Genomic DNA, 13,302 nt, shown 5'->3' on the forward strand with positions numbered 1-13,302 from the left:
TGATCCTTGAGTGTAAGAGTAGCGAATCGGGGGTAGTACCCGTCAGTCTTTAATCAAAGAGATAGAGTGAGATGTCCGTCGTTTTTGTCCGCAGACTATTTCTGCGTTCCTATAAAGGCTCATATAGGTCTTGATGCTCTTAAACATTTTATATTTTGGGGATTTCGAGAGTGTCTGATGAATAAGTATGCAAAAAAGGAGATGTGGGGTATACGTCGATGAGATAGCAACCCAACCAGAAATATAAAATGTCATACTCTATAAAGGTTGTGAATAATACATTGAAACTATGAAAGATCTGTCATCAATTTATAATTTCCTAAATGACAAAAAAAAATAACAAAAGATAACCAGTGACAAGGTTGTAGTTACTTTGGACACACACGTAAACAAGTAGCGGAGTTAAATTGGTTTATTTTACCAAAACCTTCCAACTTTAGTTTCGATGAGTGAAATAATATAATGTACATAAAAGAACGTAACGTACAATGAAATCCAGTAACTGGGCCGGGGGGGGGGGGGGGGGGGGGCTTGATTTTACAACACCGGATTATAGATCACAAAGTACAAATACAAGCAAAAAGACGATAACCATTATAGTATCAAAGAATGCTAATGAAAGCGAACTCAATACAGTATGAGATCATGCCGTCCCACACTCTAATATCGGTGGTTACACTTCCGTTTGATTTCATACAACTTCATGCATAATAAAAGGGAGATACGATCTAAGCAATGTCAAGATTAAATTTGTACAGATCGTAGAAAATATTGAAAAAAAATATTGATTTGTTTCAAAATATAAACTGTGACAATGGACTGGAGCCTGTAATTCAGTGGATTCCGTTAGTTCATGTCTGTCAAATAATATTTGTTTGTAAATTGAATTGTTATAATTTAGGCCGTTAGATTTCTCGTTTAAATTGTTTCACATTTTTCTTGCCGGTGTCTTTTTATAGCTAACTATACGGTATGTTTTTTCATTAATATTAAAGGCCGTACGGTGACCTATAATTGCTTACTTCAACTTCATCTGATCTCTGGTCGAGAGAAATGTTGTCTCATTGACAATCATATCACATCTCCTTATTTTTGTAGTTAACGTTAATCTGATCGAGATTGAAAGGGTGAAGACTTTGGTTTTAACAAAAATAAACCATCAGAGAGATGTACACTCTATAAGAATCAGCCACTATTGAGAAACTGAAAAATCGTCCCGTCGTCATAACTTTTAGTATGACAATTTCAAAACGTGCGACATTCCAATATAAAAGGTCTGTATTGAAAGCGCAAGGGTCACTATTAATGTTGACTTTCGAAAGATTGATTTGTTTTGGGTATTTCATTTGAAAACTTAAAAAAACATTTATGGTTTAAATTAAGAGTGTTTTTCGTTTCAATATCTGAAAATACTAAGTTATGTTTAGTGAGCTCATGATCTTCATGAATTGAAATTTTCAGTTATAAGGGAACAAATCTACATATATGAGGAACCATTTCGACATGCCTTTTAAAGCTTACTATACGGTATGGGTTTTGTTCATTGTTGAAAACGTGTCCGGTGACCTATAGTAGCTTGCATCCATGTCTTATGGTCACTAGTAGATAGTTGTCTCATAGACAATCATAACACATCTCCATCGTTTTTATACATCCAGGCTGCATCGGGAGACCAATCAATTTACACTGTAAATATCCTATACTCCGACACTTTTAATTATGTACGAAGATAAGTTTTCATGTACTTTATAGAATTACTCCTTCTAAAGCAAAAAAAACTTCAATAAACATGCAATATGCACCTTTCGCAATTATGGTCCATCGACACCACAGTTTATATTAAAAGTAGTAATCTTTAGAACTTTAGTTATGACACTTCAAAACTCAACTAAAAGTCATTTCCAATTGGTTGACTATCAAATAATCATGCATGACAAGCTTTTATATGCTTTGTACTACAAATACGAAGAAATGTAATTTTGTTCCCACAGTTTAAAGAAACTGAAGCTATATATCACATCCTTATTTTACGGTGATGTTGTTTACCGAGCCTGGAAACTTAGATACGATCCGGGTAAACTTATCAATCCTTTAAATAAACCATCTGAAAGGATAACGATTCAACACTGTAATTAGATCTTTGAATATTGTTTTTATTGGTATAAATATTGATTTTGTTATCAGTAAATTAAAACTATACTAAATATTATTGTTATACACATATGCACTTTCACGGTACTACACTCTGTCGATGCCTATATTTTGGCATTGCACAAGGTCGTGTGTTTTCTCCGACAGCTAATGACGTCTTTACACTAAATACATTGGATGTTGGATGTTGGATGTGAACTGATTGATATTTTAGGCTTAGATACATGATTTTTTTATTAGTTGTTATTGGCTTTGAACTAGCTGTCAGTAACTGCGAGTGTTCTCAGATCTGTACTTTGTGTCTCTTTTGTTGTTAAAATGAATACCCTGCAACGTCCAGTCTGTGTTTTTGTGAGATATTTTTTTCTGCTTTGTATCGGTCTGATGAGTTAAGCCCCTTTCAAATGAATTTTATATTTTGTTCTTATGTTGTGCAGTAACACCACTGTTCCAGGTTAGGGGAAGATTGATCGCTCTCAAACATGCTAAACCCCGCCACATTATTAATGTGCCTGTCCCAAGTCAGGAGTCTGTAGTTCAGTGGTTGTCGTTGGTTCATGTCGGTCATATTTGTTTTTCGTAAATTGTTTTGTTATGAATTAGTCCGCTAGTTTTCTCAATTGAATTGTTTCATATTTTTCATGTCGGGGCCTTTTATAGCCGACTATACGGTATGGGTTTTTCTCATTGTTGAAGGCCGTACGGTTGCCAAAAATTGCTTACATCCAATTCATTTGAACTTTGGTGGATATTTGTCTCATTGGCAATCAAACCACATCTCCTTATGTTTATATTCATCAACACATTGAAGCAAGTGGTGTCAGTATAAAAGCCTGCATTAACACGTGCATCTTTCAAGCAAAACAGACAGAGATAATTATTATATTCCTGTTCGGTGTTATCTTGATACAACCACAGAGCTCATGGTTGGCTGGGGGGAGGGGGCTTCATTCAGGACCAATCGTTACCAAAGGACACCTCAGATTTATTACCAGATTTAAATACTTTCGCTTCTTTTCGAGCTTTCTGAGAAACATGTGCACTTGCTATATAGCAAATCATCGAAGCGTTGAAGAACTTATTATGATAGAAAAATAAAATTTATATAAGTTTCCTATAATAATAAATCCTTCGGCATGGATAATTCTAAAAAAAAAAAAGACAGATATCTATACATGTCTCCTTTTTGTGATCTTAACAACTGAAATGGATTTAACCAAAGATTGCAAAATATTTAATTGTATATAGGATACATCTTTCCTGAAACTTTACTAGAATTCACAATACTTTATTTTTCTAGGTTTCTAAAGATGGCATGTTGTATTTCTGATCATGACCATTACGTCTGTACGCACTGACGTATGTACGCATTGACGCACACACTGATGACTGGACACATTGGTTCACACAGCATAATCCAGGTCCACAGTTTTTAGCTCACCGTGTTTAACGTTCAAATATATCGATATTTGCATTTTAAAATTGTTTGTTTTTATTTGAATAGGAGAGGTAGAGTAAAAGGACAAGAACTTAACGACAGAATGAAAGCATTAAGAGTCATCATAGTAGTCCTATGTCGACTGCAATTAACCTCTTCGGAAATTGTCGTTTGATATAAGCTACGGCTAAGAGCGGTCTCTAAAAACACCGCAAAGGACCTCCTTTGTGCACAAAGGAGCACAAAGGACCACAAAGGAGTTTGATAAGTGCACAAAGGACCTGAAATTGTTTATTAAATGGGGGGAAAGACATTTCTCACGAAAAAAATATTAATTTTTATTAAAATACTCGAGTTAAATCGGTATAAAGTTGAAGATTTACGAAACCGTGTTCCGTAACCGGTACGGATATGCATAAGATTACGGCCATTATCGATAAGATGTTACTATACCTATAATTATATATTGAAAAGTATTGAGAAAACATGAACATATAAATAAAGACTGGACATTAAACCGGAGAGAAAAAATTAAGCTAACACTGTTTGTAAAGATTTCAATTTCACAATTAATAAGTTTTGTATAATGAGGACTTGATTGCGCTTGGGATGAACAAAGCGTTATATATTTTTTACAGTTAATTATCAGCGTTCAACGACCGTCTTTAAAAACAATAACATTGTTGAAAAAAACAATTATATGTATTAATATATTAAAAAACAAAAGAAAAAAAACTTCAGACATATGCAAAATATACAAGTTTTCTAAATATAGATCTTACAAGCGTCGATCAAAGACGTCTTCTATTAAAGTTAAAAAGATGAGAAATATAAACCATTTTACTCAAAATTTTATCAGAAATAAAATTATATAAAATAAGAGAGTTCTTCACTGAAACATTCAAAGCTATACAAATTCAACATGAATCACTCTCAATACAGCTGATGACACCATGCATAGATTTCGACACCAAGTCCAATGAACTTTGTAACAGCTTTCCGTGTTTTGTCAATTATTATGAGATAAGACTTAAAAACCGCTTGTTCAATTATGTTAATCAACCCAATCGCAAATATGACTCTAACAGACTCTGGACAAACAATAACTGTGAGTCCATGAACCACCGGTTTAAGGTAGCACTGAACTGGAAACCTCATTAATTACCAGAACTTTTAGATAAAATTTACAATGTGATACAACTTCACCACACATATTTAAGACGCAGTATAATTGGCAACGGCAATTATGAACTTTTTGGAAATTTCAAGAAACACAGAATACAACATTCCAAATGGCAGAGTCTTTCCCAAATTGAAAAAGAAGTGCTTTACAGAGAGCTTGCCAGTGACAAAAAGTTTAGTGACTATATGTTAAGAGCGGCAAATGGTTTTGCGATACCGAAGGTTAAACGTCTCGCCAAGAAGCCTGGTCAACGTCACCGGCCAAGGACAGCTGCAGTGAGGACAAAACCAAAATTTTAAATGTTATTGTTAAATCATATGTATTTATTTATCATGTTTGTTTTATCTTAATAAATCATAATTGGAAATATAAAGTTTTACTTTCTTATACTTCACTTAAAAATATTATCATACGTAAGAAAACAAAGTAATGATATATGAGACAACAAAAAACAACAACAACACATTGCTATCCTATATAATTTTCGAAGTTTTGGTAATGCTTTACCCTTAAAAAATTACAACAATAAAATATCAAGAATAATAATTGACATTTTTATCATTTATGTTAATATATTCAAACTATTTAAAAATTCACATACACGAACTATCACTTAACCCGGATATAAAGTCGGTTCCAAACCGATACCGGTGATAACTAAAAATCGTACATTATTAACCTAAAATCGCAATTTTTATTGAAATTGATTTTTTTTTTTACATTTTTCTTCATGAATTATAATATTTTTTATGTTTTGAAATGAATTTCAGGTCCTTTGTGCTCATATCAAACTCCTTTGTGGTCCTTTGTGCTCCTTTGTGCACAAAGGAGGTCCTTTGCGGTGTTTTTAGAGACCCGGCTAAGAGAGGCTTTCCAATACTACTGAAAACTGGGATCATTAGTTCCAGCTGAAACGAAGAGATAAAGTAAAATCAGTTTAATTAAACCTAACGGCATTTTAAATATTTTATATGTTCATTAAGTTTGATTCTTTGACACTGGAATTCGTTCTAATCCTTTTTCAAGTCTGAACTGCCTCTGAACGAGTAAACATGCAAAGATGAAATTTGTGTTATAGAGTTTAATACGCATGAATTATGGAGGTCATGAAATATTTCAGGATGTCCTAAAAAATTTATGGATATCCTGAATTCGAATTATGTAGGTAGGTCCTGAATTATTTTAGGAACGCCTCAAAAATACGTTATTTTCCGTTAACAATGTTCTTGTTCGAAATGTCTTCTCTTTATACTTTCAAATTTCATTTTTTTTATTCATTTATTTAAAAGCAGAGACATGTATAGTATATATGTAGAGACATATCTGTTTAAAAGTTAAGAATATTAAAATCTTAACTTTTCTATATTTTTTTGACATGTCATGATAGTCTTAATTAATATCTGTTTACAGCAATTTGATATTATAATTTGTTTATTTAATGTCCACCTGATCATCTGTCGTTTTTATTTGCAGTTTTACAATCAGTAAAATTCACTACGTAAGATTTGGCAGTTTTACTTCGATGTTAATTAGCATGTTATTTTAAAACTGCCAAGAAGTGATAATTAGAACGCAGGTGAAAAGGGGATTAAATGTCATGTGACGTGAATAAAATTCAAATTATCCAATAACACTTGAGTAATTTTCAGTGGGTGCTATTTTTATATATTCCACGTGGTGAACAATATACATCATTCGCAACTCGGAATCAACATTAAACTAACGTTGAAACAATAATATAGCAAGCGCATAAACATGGGAATACCAATTAAATCTTTGTAAGTACTTTTTTCCAATATGAATTTCGTAATTTTTTAATGATAAATATTGTTTAAAACTTTCACATTAGCTGATACTTTTTTTTTCAAGCTGAAATTGCAATTAATTTCTTTTCTTACTTTTAAACTGTCCCTTTTAATTCAGAAATCTTTTGTTAGTTCGTGTTATTTATGTTGCTTTTATTTTTTTATTCACAGGTTCATGGTATATTCTATTTGTTCATTTGTGTACGGATTGTCAGGTAAGATCTAAAAATTAATTTTCAGTTTGTCATTTTTTATACTTAGCATTCTCCTTTTGGAGACAAGTCCACATAGAACTTATAATACGGCAAAGTTTTTCCTTTCTTTACAAATTCTTGTATTTACATTTTTGTCGAAATATTTAAGTGTTGACAGTTATAAATCATAAAGTTTGCTAAAATAGTTGTTTTATAAACTGTGGTTTTATAAAGTGTGTAAGAATTAAGGACTATTGTTGGACCCTATCTCGTTTTCTCGTTAACGGATTAACTTTTATTGTACAAAGGATTATCCTTTATTCGTATTAATCCAACGAACACCCAAATCAAATAAAAACCCTTGTTTATAGCGCACTAGTTAATAATCTTTATTACCCATAAATTAATCCCTTTTTATCACCCATGTCAAACATTTTGTTATAGATAATTTTGAAGAAAACACGGTTGCTAGAATAGTTAAAGGTGTTGTTTGGGAAGGGAAAGGAAACACTCCTCGATTAGGCGATAATGTTTCATCAAAATTGTTCCTTTGATAGGGAAGTTTGCTTTTGTTTGCGACTTAACGGAAATTAGCGTGTCTGGAGTATAGAGTGTTCCTTAATTACTCATACCAAAATGGATATAACTTGATAAAATAATTGTTTAGATAAGACACTTCGTAGGGAAGGTATCGACATTTATAGAATGCATACTAGTATTCCCATCAAGTAAAAAACGTAGAAAAAGGGGTGTCCATTTCTCAAGCGCCTGTTTGAAAAAGCGGTTAATTACGTTCTTTATAAATGAAAGTACGCCTCTAAGTTTCATTTCACACAATTTCCAATCTGATGACTATTTTAAAAGTTATTAAAAAAAAGAGTAATTTTTCATTTAAAATAGTGCGCTGCGTGATTTAAAGTTACCATGCATTTGTTGAATGGTGCATCTGATAACATTTATAGATATTGAATTCAGCGGTTGTGTGATATTTACAATATTGACTTGAATAGATCTAATGCGAAATAAAGTAATTTAAAGCTTTTCGACCATTGATTTCAGCCGAATATTTTTTTCCGCGCGATAAAAACGGAATGTTGTCATTATCAATCAAAATGCAAGACAATGCTTTTATTTTAATACTCTGTACTAGACAATTTTAAATCAGTCAATTCAATTTTACGTTACTATACAAGAAGAAAAATATAATTCTACTTTAGGTTTTTATATTTATTATCATTTTCTTTTAATTCCTTTTCCCAAATGTTTGTGTAAACAAATAGATTTCAGATTAAGTAAACCATTGAATCAACTGATATAAAACGGATAATAAAGTTTGACATGTCCTTCTCAAATTAAACAAATGTCAGAAATACCGTCATTTGACCGTACACTTTTTAAGTGTAGAATTCCGGCTTTTCGTTAACCTCAAATATAGATGTATAGCTTCGGACAAAAAACTTGGTACATATAGCTACATTCACAATCCATTATTTTTTGTTCTTTTTATTTGAAAAGTCAGTCTATATACCGCCATTTTTCATTTGTGTAAATTTATTGTATACCGTCAGTACTCACGACAGGTGCTTCTAAAACGGACTATTCTGTACACTTGAGAACAAAAATCGGGAAATTCAAGGCAGGGATTTGTCATATAGTGATACGACAACGAAAATCATTGCTCAAATTATAAAAAAAAAGCATCAAAACCAACTGTTTGTAAACTACAGTTGTATAGTCCAGATATTCATGACGTCTGTCGAAGTCATTTTTTAATTTTCATATTTATATATCCCTCATTGGCAAAGGAAGGCATGAAAGCAAAAATTAAGATATTATAGCCTTTTAATAAAGACGCCATCATTGTTTGCATTACGTCTAAACGAAACAACTGAAAACATTACATGTACAATCTACTTTTGATACATGTAAATTTATAGTCAAACTGTATTTTAACATGGGTATTATTTTCTTCTATAGTTTTTATACAAGTGTACTTTCATTCTAGATATAAAAACTGTGCAAGCTAGAACAAAAGAGAAAAACACCATTCCGAAGTCCGAATGCTGCCAAAACAAAGGAATTTGTATTCTTGGATCTTTCTGTGTCTGTAAGAAGTAAGTATAGACTTGTATTTTTCGTTTGTATGAACTTATTTACACTTTTCTTAACTCGAATTATCCGAATTGTTCAGGTGACATTTTTCTGTAAAGTGATAAATTTTGAAATTGAATCCAGACCGAATTGCTGCTGCCGGTTAATTCCTATAATTATGTTTAGATTTTATATGGCAATTTGAAGAAGAAGAAAAACAAACCATATAAATTCATTCTCACAACCAATCCGTCAACAAAAGGTACATTGTGTAAATAAAATGTTCTCAAAAAGTTGATAGCATCATGATTTTACCAATTTTTCGCAATAGCGAAGTTTAGAACATGTCAATGTAATATTTGCAATTTTGCTTTCATTTGAACCAAGCATTCTAAACTATACCTATTTTTTTTAGGAATCATTTTGGTCGACATTGTGAGCACAAGATAGAGTTTAAACCTTGTGGACAAATCCTTCATGGATCGTGGATTAAAGCCGACTGTAATCTTTGTAAATGTTTTGATGGGAAGATGTCGTGTATACCACGGATTTACGATGGCTGTGGTGAGTATTTAATTCATTTCCTGATTGTTGTTTCCTTAACGTCCAGTTGCAAACATTTCATGCATATTTAGGAGGGAAAAAAAACACACTTGAACCTTTATTATAAAAAAAACTCCCACTTTTAAAGGGTATCCAAACCCTACCGGAAAGCTGTAAAACGTTCACGCAGTTAACAAAATGTGAAAAAAAACAAAAAACAAGACAATCAGACTGCTATTTTTCAGAAATTAAAAGTAGTCGGTATTTCTTTCACAGAAGTATCGTTAAATCTAACGCTTGATAAAACAGAATAAGGTATTACTTTAGGATTTTACTTATGATATCTTCAGATACTGTTGCGTATGAAGAAAATTTGACGGGGTCTATAGTAATCAGATAGCTATTTTTGTTACTGCCTACATGCACACGCGCGTAATATGTGTTGTATTTTCCATACAAAACAAGACTATCAAACTGAAAAACACCGAATCCTCGGCAAAAATTACTCTCGGAAGACCAGTCTTTGTATTAACCAATGGGTAGTTATCTTACATTGATTGTGATCGGCATTTATGTGTTTCGGGTCTATTCTATTTACTTAGATTTTATCATTATGCAAAATATGTATTATTTTGTATGAAACCCATGACTTCTGTTTTTTTTATAGACTACGATAATAAATTACTGGACAATACAGCGACAACAAAAGACCCATTAACGGCAAAGGACATCAAAATCCTTAGCAACGATAGAGACTATCAAGATGTTAGAAACGTAGGAGATTACAATATAGAAGATTATTACTATGAAGACGACCACAACACTTCTATCGTCATCCGTTTTAGTTGTCTCCTAACTTGGATGTCAGTCTTCGTCGCAACCTTCATTTTTAGATGAAAAGGGTGCTAGCAACATTAATACTGATGAAACATGAAGCTCAAGTGCTTTTTCGTGAAGTACTATAACATACTATACAGAGGGCCCAGAAGCTCGGTAGCTTTTTCGTGAAGTACTATAACATACTACACAGAGGACCAAAAAGCTCGGACGTTTTTCGTCAAGTACAATAACGTACTATAAAGAGGGCCTAGAAGCTCGGATGCTTTCTGGCTATAGTACTAACGTACTATACACAGGTCTCAAAAGCTATGATGCTTTCTCGTGACGTACTGTGACATACCAGAGGGCCTAGAACCTCGGATACTCATGCGCTTTCTCATGAAGTACAACTCTCATACACGAAAAGAACATTTCGCCTGAGCGAAATCCAATACAATGCAAAAAACCGTGTATGAAATCTGGTTTATAAAGCTGTTAATAAACAGAAGTAGACTTGGAGACTGCAATGTACAGAAATGTATAAGAATAGAGTGAAAGTCATAGTTAGGAGGGATTAAAACGCATGTTGCGATGAAACAATTGTATAATAATTGCCAGATTGAATAATTGCTATACTAGGATTCTACAAAGGAACTTTAATGCCGTTTGAATGATATAATCACTGGCGCATTTAAAGTAAAACTGTAACTAACATCTTATGAACATTAAGTAAACAGACGCTTGTAGTAGGAACAAAAAAAATGGTAATCGAAAGTATACATATTATCAATAAAGCAAGTTTTTGTGAATTTAAAAATAAATTGTCTTTTTTTTTCTAAATGCGTATAATTGCAAAGATAAAACAAGTGTCTTTCTATGTTGTGATGTTACACTATTGTTTCAGGTAAGGGTGAAGGTTGGTACCTATTTAAACGTTTAAACCCGCTGCATTTGTTTGCACCTGTCCTAAGTCAGGAACCTGATGTTCAGTGGTTGTCGTTTATTGATGTGTTTCATAAGTGTTTCTCGTTTCTCGTTTTTTATATAGATTAGACCGTTGGTTTTCCCGTTTGAATGGTTTTTCACTAGTCATTTTTTGGGGCCCTTTATAGCTTGCTGTTCGAATGAGCCAAGGCTCCGTGTTGAAGACCGTACTTTAACCTATAATGGTTTACTTTTACAAATTGTGACTTGGATGGAGAGTTGTCTCATTGGCACTCATACCACATCTTCTTATATCTATTAGCCTTCTGTTTCACTAACAAGAGTGTCACTCATGCATAGCTGTTAGGTTCCGTATACAGCATGGATAATAGAATACTGTATTATTACGTTATTGAATATGTTTTTTTGGAAGTCTACTTTCTGCTTTAATTGATTGATTGCTTATCTTTGATTTATGTCCAGTGGCGAATATTTCATGCATGTTCGGGAAGAGAACAAACTAATCATATCTACAATAGGTATAGGTTTTGTAATAAGGGTGGACACAGATGAATGTGTGGAAATTTGGACTGTCACTGGAAAATGAGGGTACAATTTATATGGACAGAAATTTAGCCTTGCAACAGGCTTACAAACTCTCAAAGAGTTGTTGCAAGGGGTTTTCAACGCATAGAAATCATGGCACTCTCTCTACACGAATCATTGAATTTTACTGTTACTTTGCAATGATTTTTAAAGAAAAGGAATGGGATAACCCAGTTACTCTTCCCAACTAGGTTATATTTATACTATTCTAATATAAACCTCCTTGCTCTACCAGAAGTTTATCAAAACCTTAGAAACAGAAATATACTGTTATATACGGAAATTAAGTTCAAAGTCAATTGCAACTAATAAATATATCATTATAAAAACAAGGAGATATGGTATGATTGTTAATGAGGAAACTATCCACCAATGTTCAAATAAAGTAGATGTAAGAATTAAAGACAAATATACAGCGTTCTACAATGAGAAAAAATCCTACCGTATAGTCGGCCATAAAAGGCCCCGACATGAAAAATATGAAACAATTCAATTGAGAAAACTAACAGTCTAATCTATAACAAACAATTTACGTAAAACAAATATGACAGACAAGTTTGCATGTTCTCTCAGATGCTTTTTTCATGAAATGTGTGGATACAACATTATGAAACTCTTTTAAAGCAATTGATTTGTGTTATGACAGTACTTTATTCAGTTTTTTCATTTTTTGAATCGTGAATTCACCAATACACAAGATTTTTACACATTGGAAATGTGTTTATTCACTCGATAAAACGTGGTTGTTCGTCGAAAAGAACCCAGACATATCAAAATGAATCTATTCGCGAAAATTTCATATTAATGCATCTAGAACAATTTTGTAAAGTGTATATATAGATCCCATGTATGCATTTCCTTTGACATTTGCAAACCCGATAAACTAATCACAAAAACAAGTGATCGCAGCCGAACACTATATCCAAGGTGTAATCCGCTATACACAATAGGAATAGGACACATTCTTCATGCATCATGGATAAAAGCCGACTGTAATATTTGTAAATGATTTGATGGGAAGATGTCGTGTATACCACGGATTTACGATGAGTGTGATCAGTATTTGATTTATTTATTCAATTGCTGTGAACGTCCAGTTGCAAATATTTCATGCATAATCAGGATAAAACCAACGACATACAATGAATTACAGACTCCCGACTTGGAACAGGCACACAAAGAACTGATCCATCGTTCTATAATGGGACAGTGATGTAAGAGCACAAGATAACACTTGGTGCTGGTATTTATGCTCTAGTCCAAACGATATACATTAAAATAACTGTAATTTGTATATGCTATCCCTCTATTCATAAAGAAAATCTCATACCCCCCTTTAACTACCTTTTTGTAATGTTGTTCTGTAGAAACTAAAAAGTAAATATTGAACTGAAATATCTGTTTTGTGTTATTGTTACTTTTACAAATCCTTGGTATATAAGTGAATAAAATTTGACGAAATATGTAATTTAATTTACATTGGTAATATGTTAATAATATCAGTATAAAAATGAACAGATGTGGTATCAGGCAGTTTTAAGGTACCAA

The 13,302-nt window shown here is 32.6% G+C and overlaps 1 protein-coding gene across 1 annotated transcript; it reads left to right on the plus strand.

The window, feature by feature from the left end:
* Positions 1–6,440: 6,440 nt before the first annotated feature.
* On the plus strand, positions 6,441–11,017 carry LOC127727075 (uncharacterized). The gene is made up of 5 exons (XM_052234494.1): positions 6,441–6,550; positions 6,749–6,792; positions 8,777–8,885; positions 9,278–9,426; positions 10,073–11,017. The coding sequence occupies exons 1-5, from the start codon at positions 6,528–6,530 to the stop codon at positions 10,300–10,302; spliced, it is 555 nt and encodes a 184-aa protein (XP_052090454.1). The 5' UTR covers positions 6,441–6,527; the 3' UTR covers positions 10,303–11,017.
* The last annotated feature ends 2,285 nt before the right edge of the window (positions 11,018–13,302 follow it).

This window comes from Mytilus californianus, unplaced genomic scaffold (assembly GCF_021869535.1).
Source record: "Mytilus californianus isolate M0D057914Y unplaced genomic scaffold, xbMytCali1.0.p SCAF_19, whole genome shotgun sequence".
Classification (NCBI taxonomy): Eukaryota; Metazoa; Mollusca; class Bivalvia; order Mytilida; family Mytilidae; genus Mytilus; species Mytilus californianus.

Coding starts and splice junctions, on each gene's coding strand:
- LOC127727075 (XM_052234494.1), top strand. CDS start 6,528: ATGGGAATACCAATTAAATCTTT. Junction 8,886..9,277: donor TCTTTCTGTGTCTGTAAGAA/GTAAGTATAGAC, acceptor TATTTTTTTTAG/GAATCATTTTGGTCGACATT. Junction 9,427..10,072: donor ACGGATTTACGATGGCTGTG/GTGAGTATTTAA, acceptor TTTTTTTTATAG/ACTACGATAATAAATTACTG.